This window comes from Thermobia domestica, chromosome 13 (assembly GCF_964235325.1).
Source record: "Thermobia domestica chromosome 13, izTheDome1.hap1.1, whole genome shotgun sequence".
NCBI lineage: Eukaryota > Metazoa > Arthropoda > Insecta > Zygentoma > Lepismatidae > Thermobia > Thermobia domestica.
Genome location: NC_137466.1, coordinates 46,604,561 through 46,618,734, shown reverse-complemented (window position 1 = coordinate 46,618,734; position 14,174 = coordinate 46,604,561). Strand labels below are relative to the sequence as shown.

Genomic DNA, 14,174 nt, shown 5'->3' with positions numbered 1-14,174 from the left:
TGTTTTTTTTTTTTTTTTTTTTTTTTAAAAATTAATAATATGTTCCGTTACTCAGTCAATTTTTACTATTTCTGAAGCGGTCTCTGACAGGCGATGTTTTTTTGGTCTTGAATTCTTTTGTCTTGAACATAAAAATTTTCGGGCTTTCCAACTCGAAACACTGCCACATAAAGCTGGCCTTGTGAGAAGCAAGGGGTTCTCCTTCCCTTCTCCGAAGTTACGGGGCTGAATTTGGATTTAAATGGCATCGGAAGTGCCATTGTTTGTTTCAACGATTCCGAAAACTATGCATTCGAAACTAATATTGGTAATTTTCGAAAGTTTTTTTTTTTTCATATCTCACCCTCCCCTAAGTTGCACCGGCAAAGTGAAATGATAAAAACCATTCCAGGCCCGAACTTCATCTGTTAAAATTTTGATCGAGATCGGTCGGGTGGTTCAAGAGTTATTAAGTCATAAACATAGTCCCTTTCATTTTGATATACAGGGTGGCCCAATAGTAGGTATACAGGTCAGTGTAGATCAAGTATGACATTTTAATTGATTAAGATAATGAATTTATTTGCTTTCGTTTGTTCTGAGCTTAAGGTATAAGTGAAAATAAATTAAGAATAGATAAGGAAGAAACTAAGTCAATATCTGTATGGATAACAATCAGTAAATTATATTAAATGCCATGAGCCGATCAGTACAAGACTGTATACCTACTTTTGGGCCACTATGTACATATAGATAGATCATTGCTTTCCGCTTTGGGTCAGAACACCATCCCATCATATGGAACGATATTTGGCACTTCTGATAAATTGTAGTTTGATATTTTGATTTTAATATATATCTATCTTTCTGAGCGGGACTGTTCAAAATATTATCCAGCAGAAAATGCATTTCATGGATTCCATACTCTGTGTTTTTATCTGACGTGAGAGAGGAGTTAATATATTTTGTCTATATTGTTGATCTCAACGGAGAAGCTCAATACTAGATCCAAGGTCATCATTGCTATTCAAGGATCAAATACGCTAGAGAACTCTTTAATCAATGCAAGTGTGAAGTGCTATTGTTATGAAGTATATTCTCGTTTTTAAACTGACAATCTTCAGATACTTTGTGCAATGCAACACAGCAGCAAGATGTTTTGTTGCTTGCACCTTTACTATTCTTCTTGACGTCTTTTCGACGAATTAGACCCTATTTACTTCTCCTTCACCCTATATATAATCAGTTGCAGACTAAGATAATGTAATTTCTGTATAATGTGAGAATTTTATTTTGTTAGTGTGGTATTTGGTTACTTGGGTTATGGAAATGTATAACCTTATTGTGTCAAATGGACTCATGTCTCTGTGAGGGGAAGTGAAGTATAATTTTATCTGAAAATGTAGTAGGTACTAGCTTACACACAGCTCTTCGTTTTAACATTTATATATCAGAGTAAAATTTTGCACCATACCTTATTTTGTTTTTGATTTCCATATTAACCTGCCAGATTAGCTGCTTGAAAACACTATGGCTTATTGTATTTTCGATGTAATATCCGATTAACGCTCATTATATCTATTTAAAAATTTGGGGTTAATTGTGTTTCGGTAATCAGCTTTGACATCGCTTAAATCTGATTTTACAATGACTTCTGCATAGTTCGTTCATGACCATTACTGCTTAATAGTTCGTCAAAGGAGGTGTTTATCTTTAATGAGAGAGATCCAAATTCAAATCTCAGTGGAAACTCATGTGTTTTCGTTTAATTTATGATGTATGACTTGTAATTTAATTTATGATGTAAAAGCTGTCTCATTGTGCTGGAAATGTTGCTAAATTCCAAACCAACTAATAACCAAACTTTAACATTCAAAGATTTAAAGCAGTTGTTGGAATTGGCTATCCTTAATTCAAGATGATCCAGATTCGGCCAAAGTACCTGCGGTTGAGGATAGTGATTGTGATTGTTCACTTCACACTACTCTACTCCAATTCTTTTGTTAAGTTAGCGTCTGGAAAAATATCATCGAACTCATGATGTTCAATTTGTGAGTAAGGAAATGATATTGCACAATAAATTATTTAGAATTTACTTAAATGATCTCCGAAGTATTGGTATTATTATTATTTTTTTTTCACTTAACATACTTCTTCTGGGTAATCTTCAGGGTACAAGTTCATAACATTCGAAGTTGGGAAGGGGGAGATGGGAGTGTAAAAAATAATAAAATAAGAAAAAGCTTTTTTTCGAATTTTAGAATGTTTTTACGAGAGAGCTCATATATTTGAATATCCATAATTATTAAACTATGTAAGATTAGTGACACCGCTAACTAATCGCTAGTTTACCCGTTCATTACGTATGAAATATAGACACATATTAATTTTATATAAAGATGAAATCTTTCAGTTTTACATCCCACACTTATGCCGGCTAGGCTAAAGGAAATGATGATGATGAGAATTGAAGACAATAATGGAATGAAAAAATGGGAGAAAACGGGAGAACCCTGAAAAACCCACGTACATGGTATTTGTCCACCACAAAGTCCACTTGACTCGAGCTGGGATCAATTGCGTATGAATTATTGTAATCAATTTGCAATCTCACAATACGTAATATTACTTCATTCACCACTAATAAGCTATTAGTGGGGGAATTTTCTTCAAACAAATTTAAGTGCTGGTAATTTCCCCAACTCTTCCAGGATTCGGTAATTGGTAGTCTTCTGTAGAATGTATCCATTCAAAAAAATGAACTAATAATGTGCACGTCCTATAAATCATTCACACCATCAAAACTGGAAAGCCAATCAATTTATTGCCGGTGAACAAGTGACATTATTCGAATTCAAACACTACCTAAAACCAGTGACTTTGTTCGAATTCAAAGAGTATGTAAAACCAGTGACATTGTTCGAATTCAAACAGTATCTAAAACTAGTGACATTCAGACAGTACCTAAAACTGCTTGCTGGCCTGCCCAATGACCAAACTTCTGGCTTATGTGTACTAAAATTTGTCAGTCTTTTATCAGCGCTACAGCTCAGCTATAATCAGAAGATAATAACCGTCAATGTTTCCAAGATTTTTAGCCACTCTTTAGAATAAAAAATAGTTAAAAACTTACGTTTTCATTATTTCGACGATGAATACGGAAATATCCCGGAAGCTGTATCCCGTTCGAACCAACATAAAAAAGTCGTCCGTAAAATTAGTCTTTTTCTTGGTGAAGTCAAACGTTAGGCCACCCGCTGTCAACAGTGGAATATCCCAAAACTTGGTCAACCTGGCAACAGATGCTGGAAAGAGAAAGTGAGATTTTTTAAATTTATATTTTATTACAACCTTAATCAGCATTTTCTTACTACTTCATATTATCGGAGTACACATTGAGTCATTTCACATTAGATACTGTACATACGATTACAAATACATGAGTTACAAATAATAGCATTCCAGTAACCTGTTTCTTCATTCTCTCTAAAATTAATTAGTATTTTCAGCATGATGGTTCGATATGTTGGCTTCCGTTAAGTAATACGAAATAATTTGTTTTATATTGTTTTAAATATATAATGATTTTTTCTAGACATGATAGCTTTGAGGCAGAGACTTGGAATTTATTGTAGAAGATAGTAGACAAATATTTGACTTAATATTGAACTGTTGGTAGTTTAATTTCATTTGGTAGATCAGTTTTAAAAGAGGTTTGTAGTGATGTCTTATTTCTTGCCAACATTTAGAAATGTTCTTCCTGAGAAATTTATTTAGTTTTTGGAAATGGCTAAAGCAATTATCTTCTTTATATGTGTTTTCATCTGTTGTTTAATCTTCCTACTAAGAAGACTGAGTTCAGTTCCGTTGATTGCTTTCCGGTATTTATTTTTTGTACATGTTTCGTAGAAACTTCTTGTGTCTGGTGAGAGTGATAATATTCTTATCAAGTCTTCAAAGGCTAAAATTATTCTTCTGGTTGGCATGCATGAATTGTCCACATCTACGAAGATTTTGCTAATATCTTTTAGAGGAACGTTTAATTGATTTTGAATTTAGTTCTGTAAAAACACGTTATAGTTGATTGTGAATGGATTTATGTAATTTCCAAAACAACATCATCTAATTTTTTAAATATAGATTTTGTTTTATACGTAACTCTAAAAATCAATATCAGCCGCAACTTGAAGATAACGAATAAAGTAAATGCCATGTGCCAAGCTTCTTTTCGAAGAAAAAAAAAAAAACAAGCCACGTTTTTTAAAAAAGATAGTTATTCTCTTACCATTTCTTTTACTCGTTTTCGAGGAAAATATCTTCCTTGACGAATAAAACAAAGCAAGAGCAAAAGCTTAATATTTCGATAATTTATTAGAGGTAAGATAAATTATATAGAATACCAAGCAGTTATGTAGAGTACCAAGATATTATATAGAGTATCGCGATTATCTCCTTGATTAAGTCTTTCGTGCTTTCATAAAAAGGGACACATTACAACCAAGAATTTTAATTACTGATTATATTCTGATACGGAACTTCTCGGCACTGTAACATCGGAACTTCTCGGTACTATGCGATTTTGTGGGCTCTGTTCTTCCTATGTAATTACAGTATTAAAGAAAACTTACATAAGGGTACAGTACCACTATGAAATCATTTAGATCATTAAAAATATTTCAGACTACAAAACAAAGTTTTAAAGAAAATGCGAAAATTTTCATTGCACAGTTAACTGTACAAGGAGCAGCATAAATGAAATGAAATTAAATCTTTGAGTTTTACGTCCCACTTTTATACCGGTTAGGCTAAAGGAGACGGTGATGATGAGTAATGAATGAAAATGGTGGAATGAAGAAAGTGGGAGGAAATGGGAGAACCCCGAGAAAACCCACGCACACGGTGTTTGTCCACCACAAAGTTCACTTGGCGGGGGCTGAGAGTGAACCCGGGACCCCAAGCACCGGAGGTGAACGCTCTAACACTGAGCCACCGCGGCCCCCGGAGCAGCATAAAAAAGCATGTTTGTCATCGTAAGTGAAACGCAAACAATAAATTAAATCTCCTAGTTAACGCTATATTTTAATACCTATTGTACACGAAGAATATAGGACAAATAAATAAGACTTCTCTCAACCAAATAAAAGCTGTCAGCTGTATTATTGACAACAAATCACATATCGCTACCTTTTAGTACCGCAAAAGCTTTCTTTGAAACTTTCTCGAAAGCTGCTCATGAAAAGTTTAGCTGCAATGATTCTATTTATTTTATTCAACTCAGTATGGTATATTGACTGATTATATAAGTAATCTTACAAAAACTATAATTTAAAAGTTAATGCTGGTTTTAGACTATAACTATGTTCTGCGGGGGAAGATTCCGAAATCATTCTAATGATATTGTTTTTTGATATAAATATTATCATTTATTATGTAACAAACTCTCATTTTTAACGTCATAATGAAGAGCTCAGTAAGAGCATATTTTAGTATCAATTTCACTTCAGTAAGTGACATGGTTCTTGTACAGTATGAAGTTTTAAGTTTACAAAGATATTTGGTTTTTTCGATTCTCTCGTAAACTACGCATGAGATTTTAAGTCAACAGTGTAATTTGGTTCAACTCAATAAGGTCTATTAATTAACATATATTTTTATCTTTACATAATATTAGCGTTTAACGAAACAAAATCCAATTTCCTGCCTTGAGAGCTCCTTCGTGGCTAAGCGGTTAGCGTATGCGCCTTTGGCGTGGGAGACCTGCGTTTGATTCCCGGCGGGAGCTCATGTGGTTCGGATTCCACGTTAATCAATAGGTCCACGTCTCGTATAGCTTCGCTGCTAAACGGGACGTTGAACTCAAAATCAACTCAACCCTACCTTGATCAAGAATGTACTTTCAATGAATACAAAAATCATCAGTGCTTTGTCGTTTAATAAATATAAATTTGGCAATATTCAGTTGACTGAAAGATTGTTATGTGTTCCCTGAAAGCATTCCACATTTTTAATAGTCTTACTTAAGCCTTCACGATTAATTTAAGTCTGTAGGCTTGTACTAGTCTGCATTTACACGGCTTCAGGCCTAATAAAGGTTATAATAAATTTGGTAACTTCAAAATTCCAAGCTTGCTTCAGGCCTGCCAATAATATGTGATATAAGGCTAGCCTTAAAATTCCTTTAAATTGACACATCAAGAAAGATTTAAAATCTACACTTTGCAAAGCCGTACAGAGAGATAATCTCTAACAAGGTATGCTATCCAACTCCTCGACGAGTATCGCATTGAAACTTACCCAAGTGGAAGGACATGTTGAAAGATGGAAACATGCTTACTTCTAACGAATCGCAGCGTCGTAGAACAGGAATTATAATGATCTTTCCCCATAGCCCCTGAAAGTTACGTACTTTGGTCATACATGCTTTCTATGGAATATGAATACATTGATACATTGGAACTTGTTTTCTCACGAAGATAATGTTGCAAACTCAAGATGATAACAGTCGGTGGTAATTGTGATCTCTGTATGTCATTTGTACAAATCGATGTCAAATTGAGCACGATACGCGATTGTAAGTTTCAAACGAACATGTTTAGCCGGTGGAGAAAAAGGAAACACTGAAAACGCGATGCAACAATTATTATTAATAATAATAATAATAATATTAATATTATTATTATCAATGATAATAATAATAATAATAATAATAATAACAATTGTTGCATGTGTTTTCAGTGTGTCCTTTTTCTCCACCAGGTAAACATGTTCGTTTGAAACTTACGATCGGATATCGTGTTCAATTTGACATATATTTCCATAGATAATACCAGAGATCACAATCACCACCGACCGTTATTATCTTGAGTTTGCAGTCAACATTGTCTTCATGAGAAAACAAGTTCCAGTGTATTAGATTCATATTCCATCCAAGGCACGTATGACCAAAGTACGTAACATTCAAGGGCTATGGGGAAAGATCATTATAATTCCTGTTCTATGACGTTGCGAATCGTAGGAGTAAGCATGTTTCCATCTTTTATCGTGCCCTTCCACTTGGGTAAGTTTCAATGCGATACTCGTCGAGGACTTGGATAGCATTCCTTGTAAGTTTGTCTATCATGCGCAATTAAGAGAAAATTTTAACTTGCTGTAAATATGTTTGCTTTCTCGATTTATTTTAAATTATAGTAATATTCTTTAGTAAAAGAATATTTACCATAGTAATATTAGTAAAAAATACTAGTCGAAAAGTTCTGAATATTATTTATGTTTTCAGTATTTCAAATTAACCAATTACTTTCTTTTAACACATTCTAAGTTCAAAATAAAGTAATTATAAATTTAAAAAGTCCAACCTGGTAAGATTCCAGCTCCTGGGTTTTGTGATGGACAAACAACATGTGCGCGTGTTTTGTCTGGATTTATCCCGTTTCATCCCATTATCTTCTTTATACCATTTTGATTATTGCCGTATTATCTTCATACCATCGTCTTCCTTAGCCTCGGAGCACATTGTACAATGTTACCTCAAATATTATTATTATTAATGTTGGAAATAGAAAAAGTGTTCGAAATAGACCAGTATAAGAAAAGAAGTTTACTCTGATTTTACAAGTTTAGAGAGAAAGTCGTTTGTTTAGTATGTACTTTTTTTCCTCAAATGATAATCCTGGTAAATTAATATACAGCCCTCACGCTTTTTCTGGAGGCTATGCATGAAGATTGTGAGTAAATAATCGTAGCAGTTTCAAAAGTCTTGAACAATTTGAAACTACATTTAGTGTTATCACATCTATATTTTATTCTTTTCAACTGTATTCAACATTGTTCTCTCTTTTTAACGTTTGCCAATAGAAAAGAGACTAAGAGTTGCTGTATATTAGTTGCCAGAATCCCCACTGTGAGCCCATACAACTGACTGAAATGGTACTTCCGGTCAGCTATTTTCCCTTGGCGTGAACCTGCCAGCAAGAAGAGAGAGAGAGATCGCTACGCTGTTTCGTCTGTGATATAAAAATGACTGTTTACTTTAACCGAAGTAAGTAAATGTTCAAAGTTTTTAATTATTTGTTTTAACGTGTTTGATGCATAATAGATTCAAAATCATATCAGTGTATTCTATAAACGACAGCAACCATGAAAGTTTATTATCCAATTTCGAACTACATTTATGCTGTGTAGGAGTAGTCATCCTATTCGTTATTACTAGTGACACAGTGACTATTAGGCAGGCCCGTGCTGGCCCACCGGGACATCGGGACGTGTCCCGGTGCGCCCTCCGAAATATCACAGTATAAATAATGGTACAAGTTTTTAGCAATAAATTCTTAGTTTTATTGGTAAAGAACCCGTGAAGGTGCAGTGCGCCCTTTACATTAGGCGCCCTTCCGACACCACATCAAAGATGAACGATTTTATTTACTCTTCTATATAGCACAGTTCTGTACAATAAACATAGTACTGTTGGCGAAGAACCCATGAAAGGTACAGTGCGCCCTTTACATAAGACGCCCTATGAAACATCACATTTTAGGTAAGGGGTTTTGGTTATTCTGTATACCAGCTTTGTTTAATAAATTCAAATACTGACTGGTAGTACAGAACCTGTGAAGAATACAAGACGCCCTTTACATAGGATGCCCTGCGAAATATCACTTTTTTTTTTCAATTTTATTCTCTGTATTTCAGTTTTGTATTATAAATTCATACAGTTGCTATTGGCAAGAACAAGTAAAGAGTATAATCACTTACAAAACTATTATAAAGTTATATAGCTATAAAACGAAACAATGTGATATATCAAGAATAGTTCGGATAGTCAAACGTATGATGCATTTATGTAATACTATACTGACACTAGTCTCTAATTTACGATTTTTACGGCATCGAAGATTTTACAGTCTTAATATGCATCCATATATGCGAGCATATTGATTGTTCCTGTGAGTGTTAAAGCAGTGTTCGGATAATCAGTACCTGTTGTATTTCTGAAATATAGCTGTATTAATTTCCGTAAAATGTTGTCTTCCTGTCACCACGGCACGGCGCGTTCTCAGGTTATGGATCGAGGAGAAGGCCTCCGGGATATAAAGGTTAGCTGCGAATATACTGAGTAAGCAGTCGCGGACAGACAAGGGGCGATAATCCAGCTTGAGAATTTGGTGTGAGGTTAACAACCTCATCCTGTAAAAAAGGGATTGTTCAGATAAGTTCGCAGAGTCCTTGGATCAGAACTGATAATTTGGCACGAATTCCGCAAAGTAAAATCGACATGAGATTTGGAACATGAAATGTAAGAAGTCTCTATAGGACAGGCGCGTTAAAATTTGTAAAAAATGAGTTTAGAAATAGAGGTTGGACCTAGTGGGATATCAGGACGTTAGATGAGAAGGAAATGGAGGAGTCAAGTCGGGAAATTTACGTTCTTTTAAGGGGAACAAATTAAAAATTACAAACTAGAAACAGGGCTTTCCGTTCACGAACGAATACGTAATATCAGCAATTACATAGGTTGAATTTGTTAATGATATATTTTCTTTTACTTCTCATAAGGGTCGTGGTGTAATATTATTTTAAATGCACATGCCCCAACAGAAAATAAGGATGGCGTTTAATAAAATATAGTTTTTACGAAAGAATAGAACGGGTATTTGATTATCTCCTGCAATACTATATGAAAATTCTGTTAGGCGGTTTCAATGCGAAGGTAGGACCAGAGGGTATTTTCAAACCGATTATAGGGAATAAATGTTTGCATAAGGAAGGTTGTGACAATGGCGTTAGACTCGTGAACTGTGCAATATCCAGAAACCTTATCGTGAAGATTACAAAATTCCAACATCGTGACATTCAGAAATATATTTGGACTTCATCAGATGGAAAAACACTTATTCAAACTGATCATGTTTTAGTAGACAGAAAAGAACAGTCTAGCACAACTGATGTTCGGTCGTTCAGAGGAGTTGATTGTGATAGTAAGAGAGAGACTATCGTTGAATAAAGGAAATATTCAATATCTGAAAACGAAGCGGTTTATTTTTTTTTTTAAATAGAGGAGAGTCAGGTGAGAGGGGAGCCAGATTGAAGTGTCGAATAGATTCTCGGTTTTAGAAGGTTCGGAGTGCAGTGTTCACGATACTTGGTTGAAATTAGAGATAACATTAAAATTTCAGCAAAAGAAATATTGGAGCACGCAGAAATACGTAGCACGCATTCATGGTTCAGGAATGTACTAAAGTAACAGAGAAGAGAAAACAGAAGACACTGCGTTGGCTACAAAATCCGAAAGAAATAACTACATAAAATGTCATTGTCATCTGGCAGTGACTTCTAAAACTTCTAGAACAAAGAAACGCAACTTTTGAAAGTTAAAATTAATCAACTTGAAGATAATAGTGAAAACAAAAACATTCTGGACATGTATAAATGCATCAACGAACTTAAGAAAGGCTATCAACTTCGCGCTTATATATTAAAGAAACCTAAAGGAACAGTTCTCACTGATACAGATAGCATCTTAAATAGATGGAAAGATTTCTTTGACGATTTGCTTAACACATAGCCAAAAACTAATGCGCGTGGAGAAAGTGAAATACATGCAGCAAACCTAACCAGACAGAAACAGAAATCGCTGTTTTAAAACATAATAAATACACATCTCCGGGTGTAGACGAAATTCTGATTGACTTAATTTTAGCTGGAGGGGAAAAATTGTATAGCAAGATACACAAACTCATTATCTGGAACAAGGAGGAATTACCACAAGATTGAAGAGAATCAATCATTGTTCCAGTTCAGAAGAAAAGCAACAAAACATATTTAATACTTATCGAGACATTTCTCTTCTGTCAACATCCAATAAATCCTCTTAAACATTGTATTAGCAAAATTGACTCCATACGCAGATGAAATTATTGGAGATTATCAGAACGGATTTAGGTAAAATCGATCAACTATCGACCAGATATTTACCATTTGACTAATACTTGAAACTAAATGAGAGAATACAACATCCTGGCACATCAATTATTGGCTTTAGACTCTAGTAGGAGGGAAACATTGGGATTCATTTAAACATATCTTTATTAATCTACCTTTTTCGGTATTGCAAATTCTGTAAGTATGTTGTACAAAGTAAGGTTCGAGTAGAGAAATTCTTGTTCACGAGCTTTCACGTTGAGAATGACCTGAAACAAGGAGATTCGTTGTCGTCATTATTATCTAACTTTGTTCTGGAGAACACGATAAGGAGAATCAAAGACAGCAATCAGGTCCTACAGCTGAATTGTATTTACCAGGTTATGGCGTATGCTGATGATGTAAATTTAATAAGTAATGATAGAATAATAGAAGGAATGCAAAAATCTTAATTAACGCTTGCAGGGATATAGGCTTAAAAGTAAATACAGAGAAAACTGAATAAGTGGAAGTTTGTCGGGATCCTAATACTGCATTTTATTGATGCGTTAAAATACCAAATAATATTTTCTTTCGACAAACTGGATACTTTCAAATATCTATTATTAACAGACCAAAACCATAATCACTAAAAATGCTGATGTCAACTGAAAGCAGGGATTTCGAGCTATTATTCAGTTAAAAATCTTTTGTTATCGCTAATTCTGTTGAGGAATTTGTAGCTCAAAGTATAAAACGATAATCATGCCTGTTGTGCTGTATGGTTGCGAAACATGGTAACTGACTGAGGGAAAATCGCAGACTGAAAGTATTTGAAAACAAGATCCTTAAACCAATATTCGAACTCCAAAATGAACAGGAATGAGGAAAGGCGGAAACTTCATAAGGAGGAACTGCATAATTTTATACCGTTTACCAAACATTGTTAGGGTCATCAAGTCTGGAGGCTCAAATGGTCATTTTATATAGCCAGAATGGAAGAAATTAGAAACGCTTTCGAATTTGTAACTGGAAATCCAAATAGGAAAATGACCGTTAGGAAGACCGAGGCGCAGATGGGAGGACAATATTAAAATGGTTCTCGCAGAGATTGAAATATAAAATAGAAACTAGGTTCAGTTTTCTAAGGACAGAAATCAATGGAGAGCTTTTGTAAACGCGGCAATGAGCCTCCTGCGTCCATAGGCGTGCTATATTAAGTTGCTGATACATTTAGCTTCTTTTTATTTGACAGAAATGTTATTACAGGAAATAAAAAGTTTTTCTGTAGTAAAGAGGATTTCTATTTACGTTAATACTAAAACAAATTTGGTGATGATTTTGATATAAAATGACACCCATACTTTCTTTCAAAGTCTCTCTCTCTCTCTCTCTCTCTCTCTCTCTCTCTCTCTCTCTCTCTCTATATATATATATATATATATATATATATATATATATATATATATATATATATATATATATATTTATTTATTCCCGTTTGTATAGGCGCCCTTTTAGTAGACTTGTCCACCGCCCTCATTTGTATCCCAGCACGGCCCTGCTATTAGGAGATATGGTGTTACCTCTAAATTTAGAATTTGGAGTTTAGCGTCGCTTTGAGCAGCGAGGCTATATGAAATATGGAGCTACAGCTTAACGTGGAATACGAATAACGTGAGTTCCACCGGGAATCGAACTGAGTCTCCTATGCCAAAGAAGTATATGCGATCCACATAGCCACGATGGAGCTCAGCGTTCCATCAAAGTGAAATATGGGTTATTTCTTCCAAGTGTTTAAAACGGGTAATTGCCTACAGAGCTGATCTTTCTTCTTAGTCTGAAGATCACTAACCGAAAGTGGAATTATATTAAAACTTGTAAAATCATCTCTAAAATTAGGCTGAACTTACAGAAAAAAATAGGATTTCGGGAGGTCCGGAGTCCCAGGACCCACGCCTTGCTTCTCTGGTTGGGAATGGGGCATAATATATACCTTAGTTCATATCATGCTGTAACATTCAAATGAAGCATGTAAACACTTTCAATCCTAAGCCAGGGGTGCCCAGAAGGGGGGGCTATGACGCAAACTGCGTCATTGAAATATTTGGGGGGGTAAAAATCTATATAAATATGTTTGAGGGGGGGGTAAAAATTAATCGAAAAGGTTTTTTTTTCATGGAAGAACACCTACGGATAAACAATTGAGGGGGGGTGCGTCATAGACATGAGGGGGTGGGCACCACTGCCTAAGCCCTCGGTGTAACTTACTAATGCAAACAAACGAATCCCGAGACAAACTCTGTAATATTGTGGCAATTCTACCAACAGTATTAACAAATGTTGTATCCATCTTAAAATAGAATGTTTAAAGATGCCTACGTATGCCTGTTTTTTTTCTAATACCCAATGTTCGAAGTGGAAGAAAAAAAGCAGAGGCGGTATCTTTTATTACGATTTTGACTCGACATACCGGCTATCTAAATGTTGAAATACAGTGAGGGTATGTTGTCTAAAATCAGTGAAAATCATGGAGAGCTTTTCTGTAGTTAGGAGGAGGAGGAGGAGGAAGAAATTGAGAGACTTTGATTCTTAGCCAACAATTTTCTGAAAAAAAAAAATCCCCTTATGTTGTATTAGAAAGAATTATGCACGAAAATTCTCAAAAACCGAGCTTTTATCTTAACAATTTTCTGTGGGGAAACTCCTGGACCCCCCACTCGACTGAGGAATATTCCAAATTCCCGAAAGATCCGCCTCCCACAGCAGCCAACCCCTAAATCCGTCCATGTTCAAAACAGATATTTATATGCATTAAGACAAGAAGACACACACACATACATAAGAAAGAAACTATTCAGTATGCGACATCAAAATATAAACTAGATTAACTTCTTTGAAGATAAGGAAAAGATAACAAAAATGTCGGTGTTGTCAACTTAGAAATTATTTCTACCTAAGAAATAAAATTTTTACGTGTAAAGCTATTCGTCAATTACTGTGTATAAAATGGATTTATTAAAGATAGTTAGCATCTACACTCCAGTAAAGGTGGTATGCCTTCATTACTGAAAAACCAGAGGCGGTATGGCATACCACCGCATACCGTCTCACTTCGACCACTGCTAATACCTATTTTTAACCCTTAATTAAGCTCGTGAGGGTATGACATCCCATAGTTTACTTTATGCATATCTAAATTTTACTGTTTGCTAAATTGTTAAGATATTCAGTACGTTCCTAAAACAGCAAACACTCCACTAAGATCAAATACATACTTGTTGGGCAGTGTTCGAAGT

At 34.8% G+C, this 14,174-nt stretch overlaps 1 protein-coding gene across 1 annotated transcript in view; it reads right to left on the bottom strand.

Moving 5' to 3' along the window:
• LOC145668129 (atrial natriuretic peptide receptor 1) overlaps nt 1–14,174 on the bottom strand; it is a 2,711,550-nt gene that overhangs the window by 2,372,763 nt on the left and 324,613 nt on the right. The window contains exon 2 of the mRNA XM_081735691.1: nt 3,113–3,284. Coding sequence (XP_081591817.1) covers nt 3,113–3,284 — 172 coding nt within the window. The remainder of the gene's footprint in view (nt 1–3,112; nt 3,285–14,174) is intronic.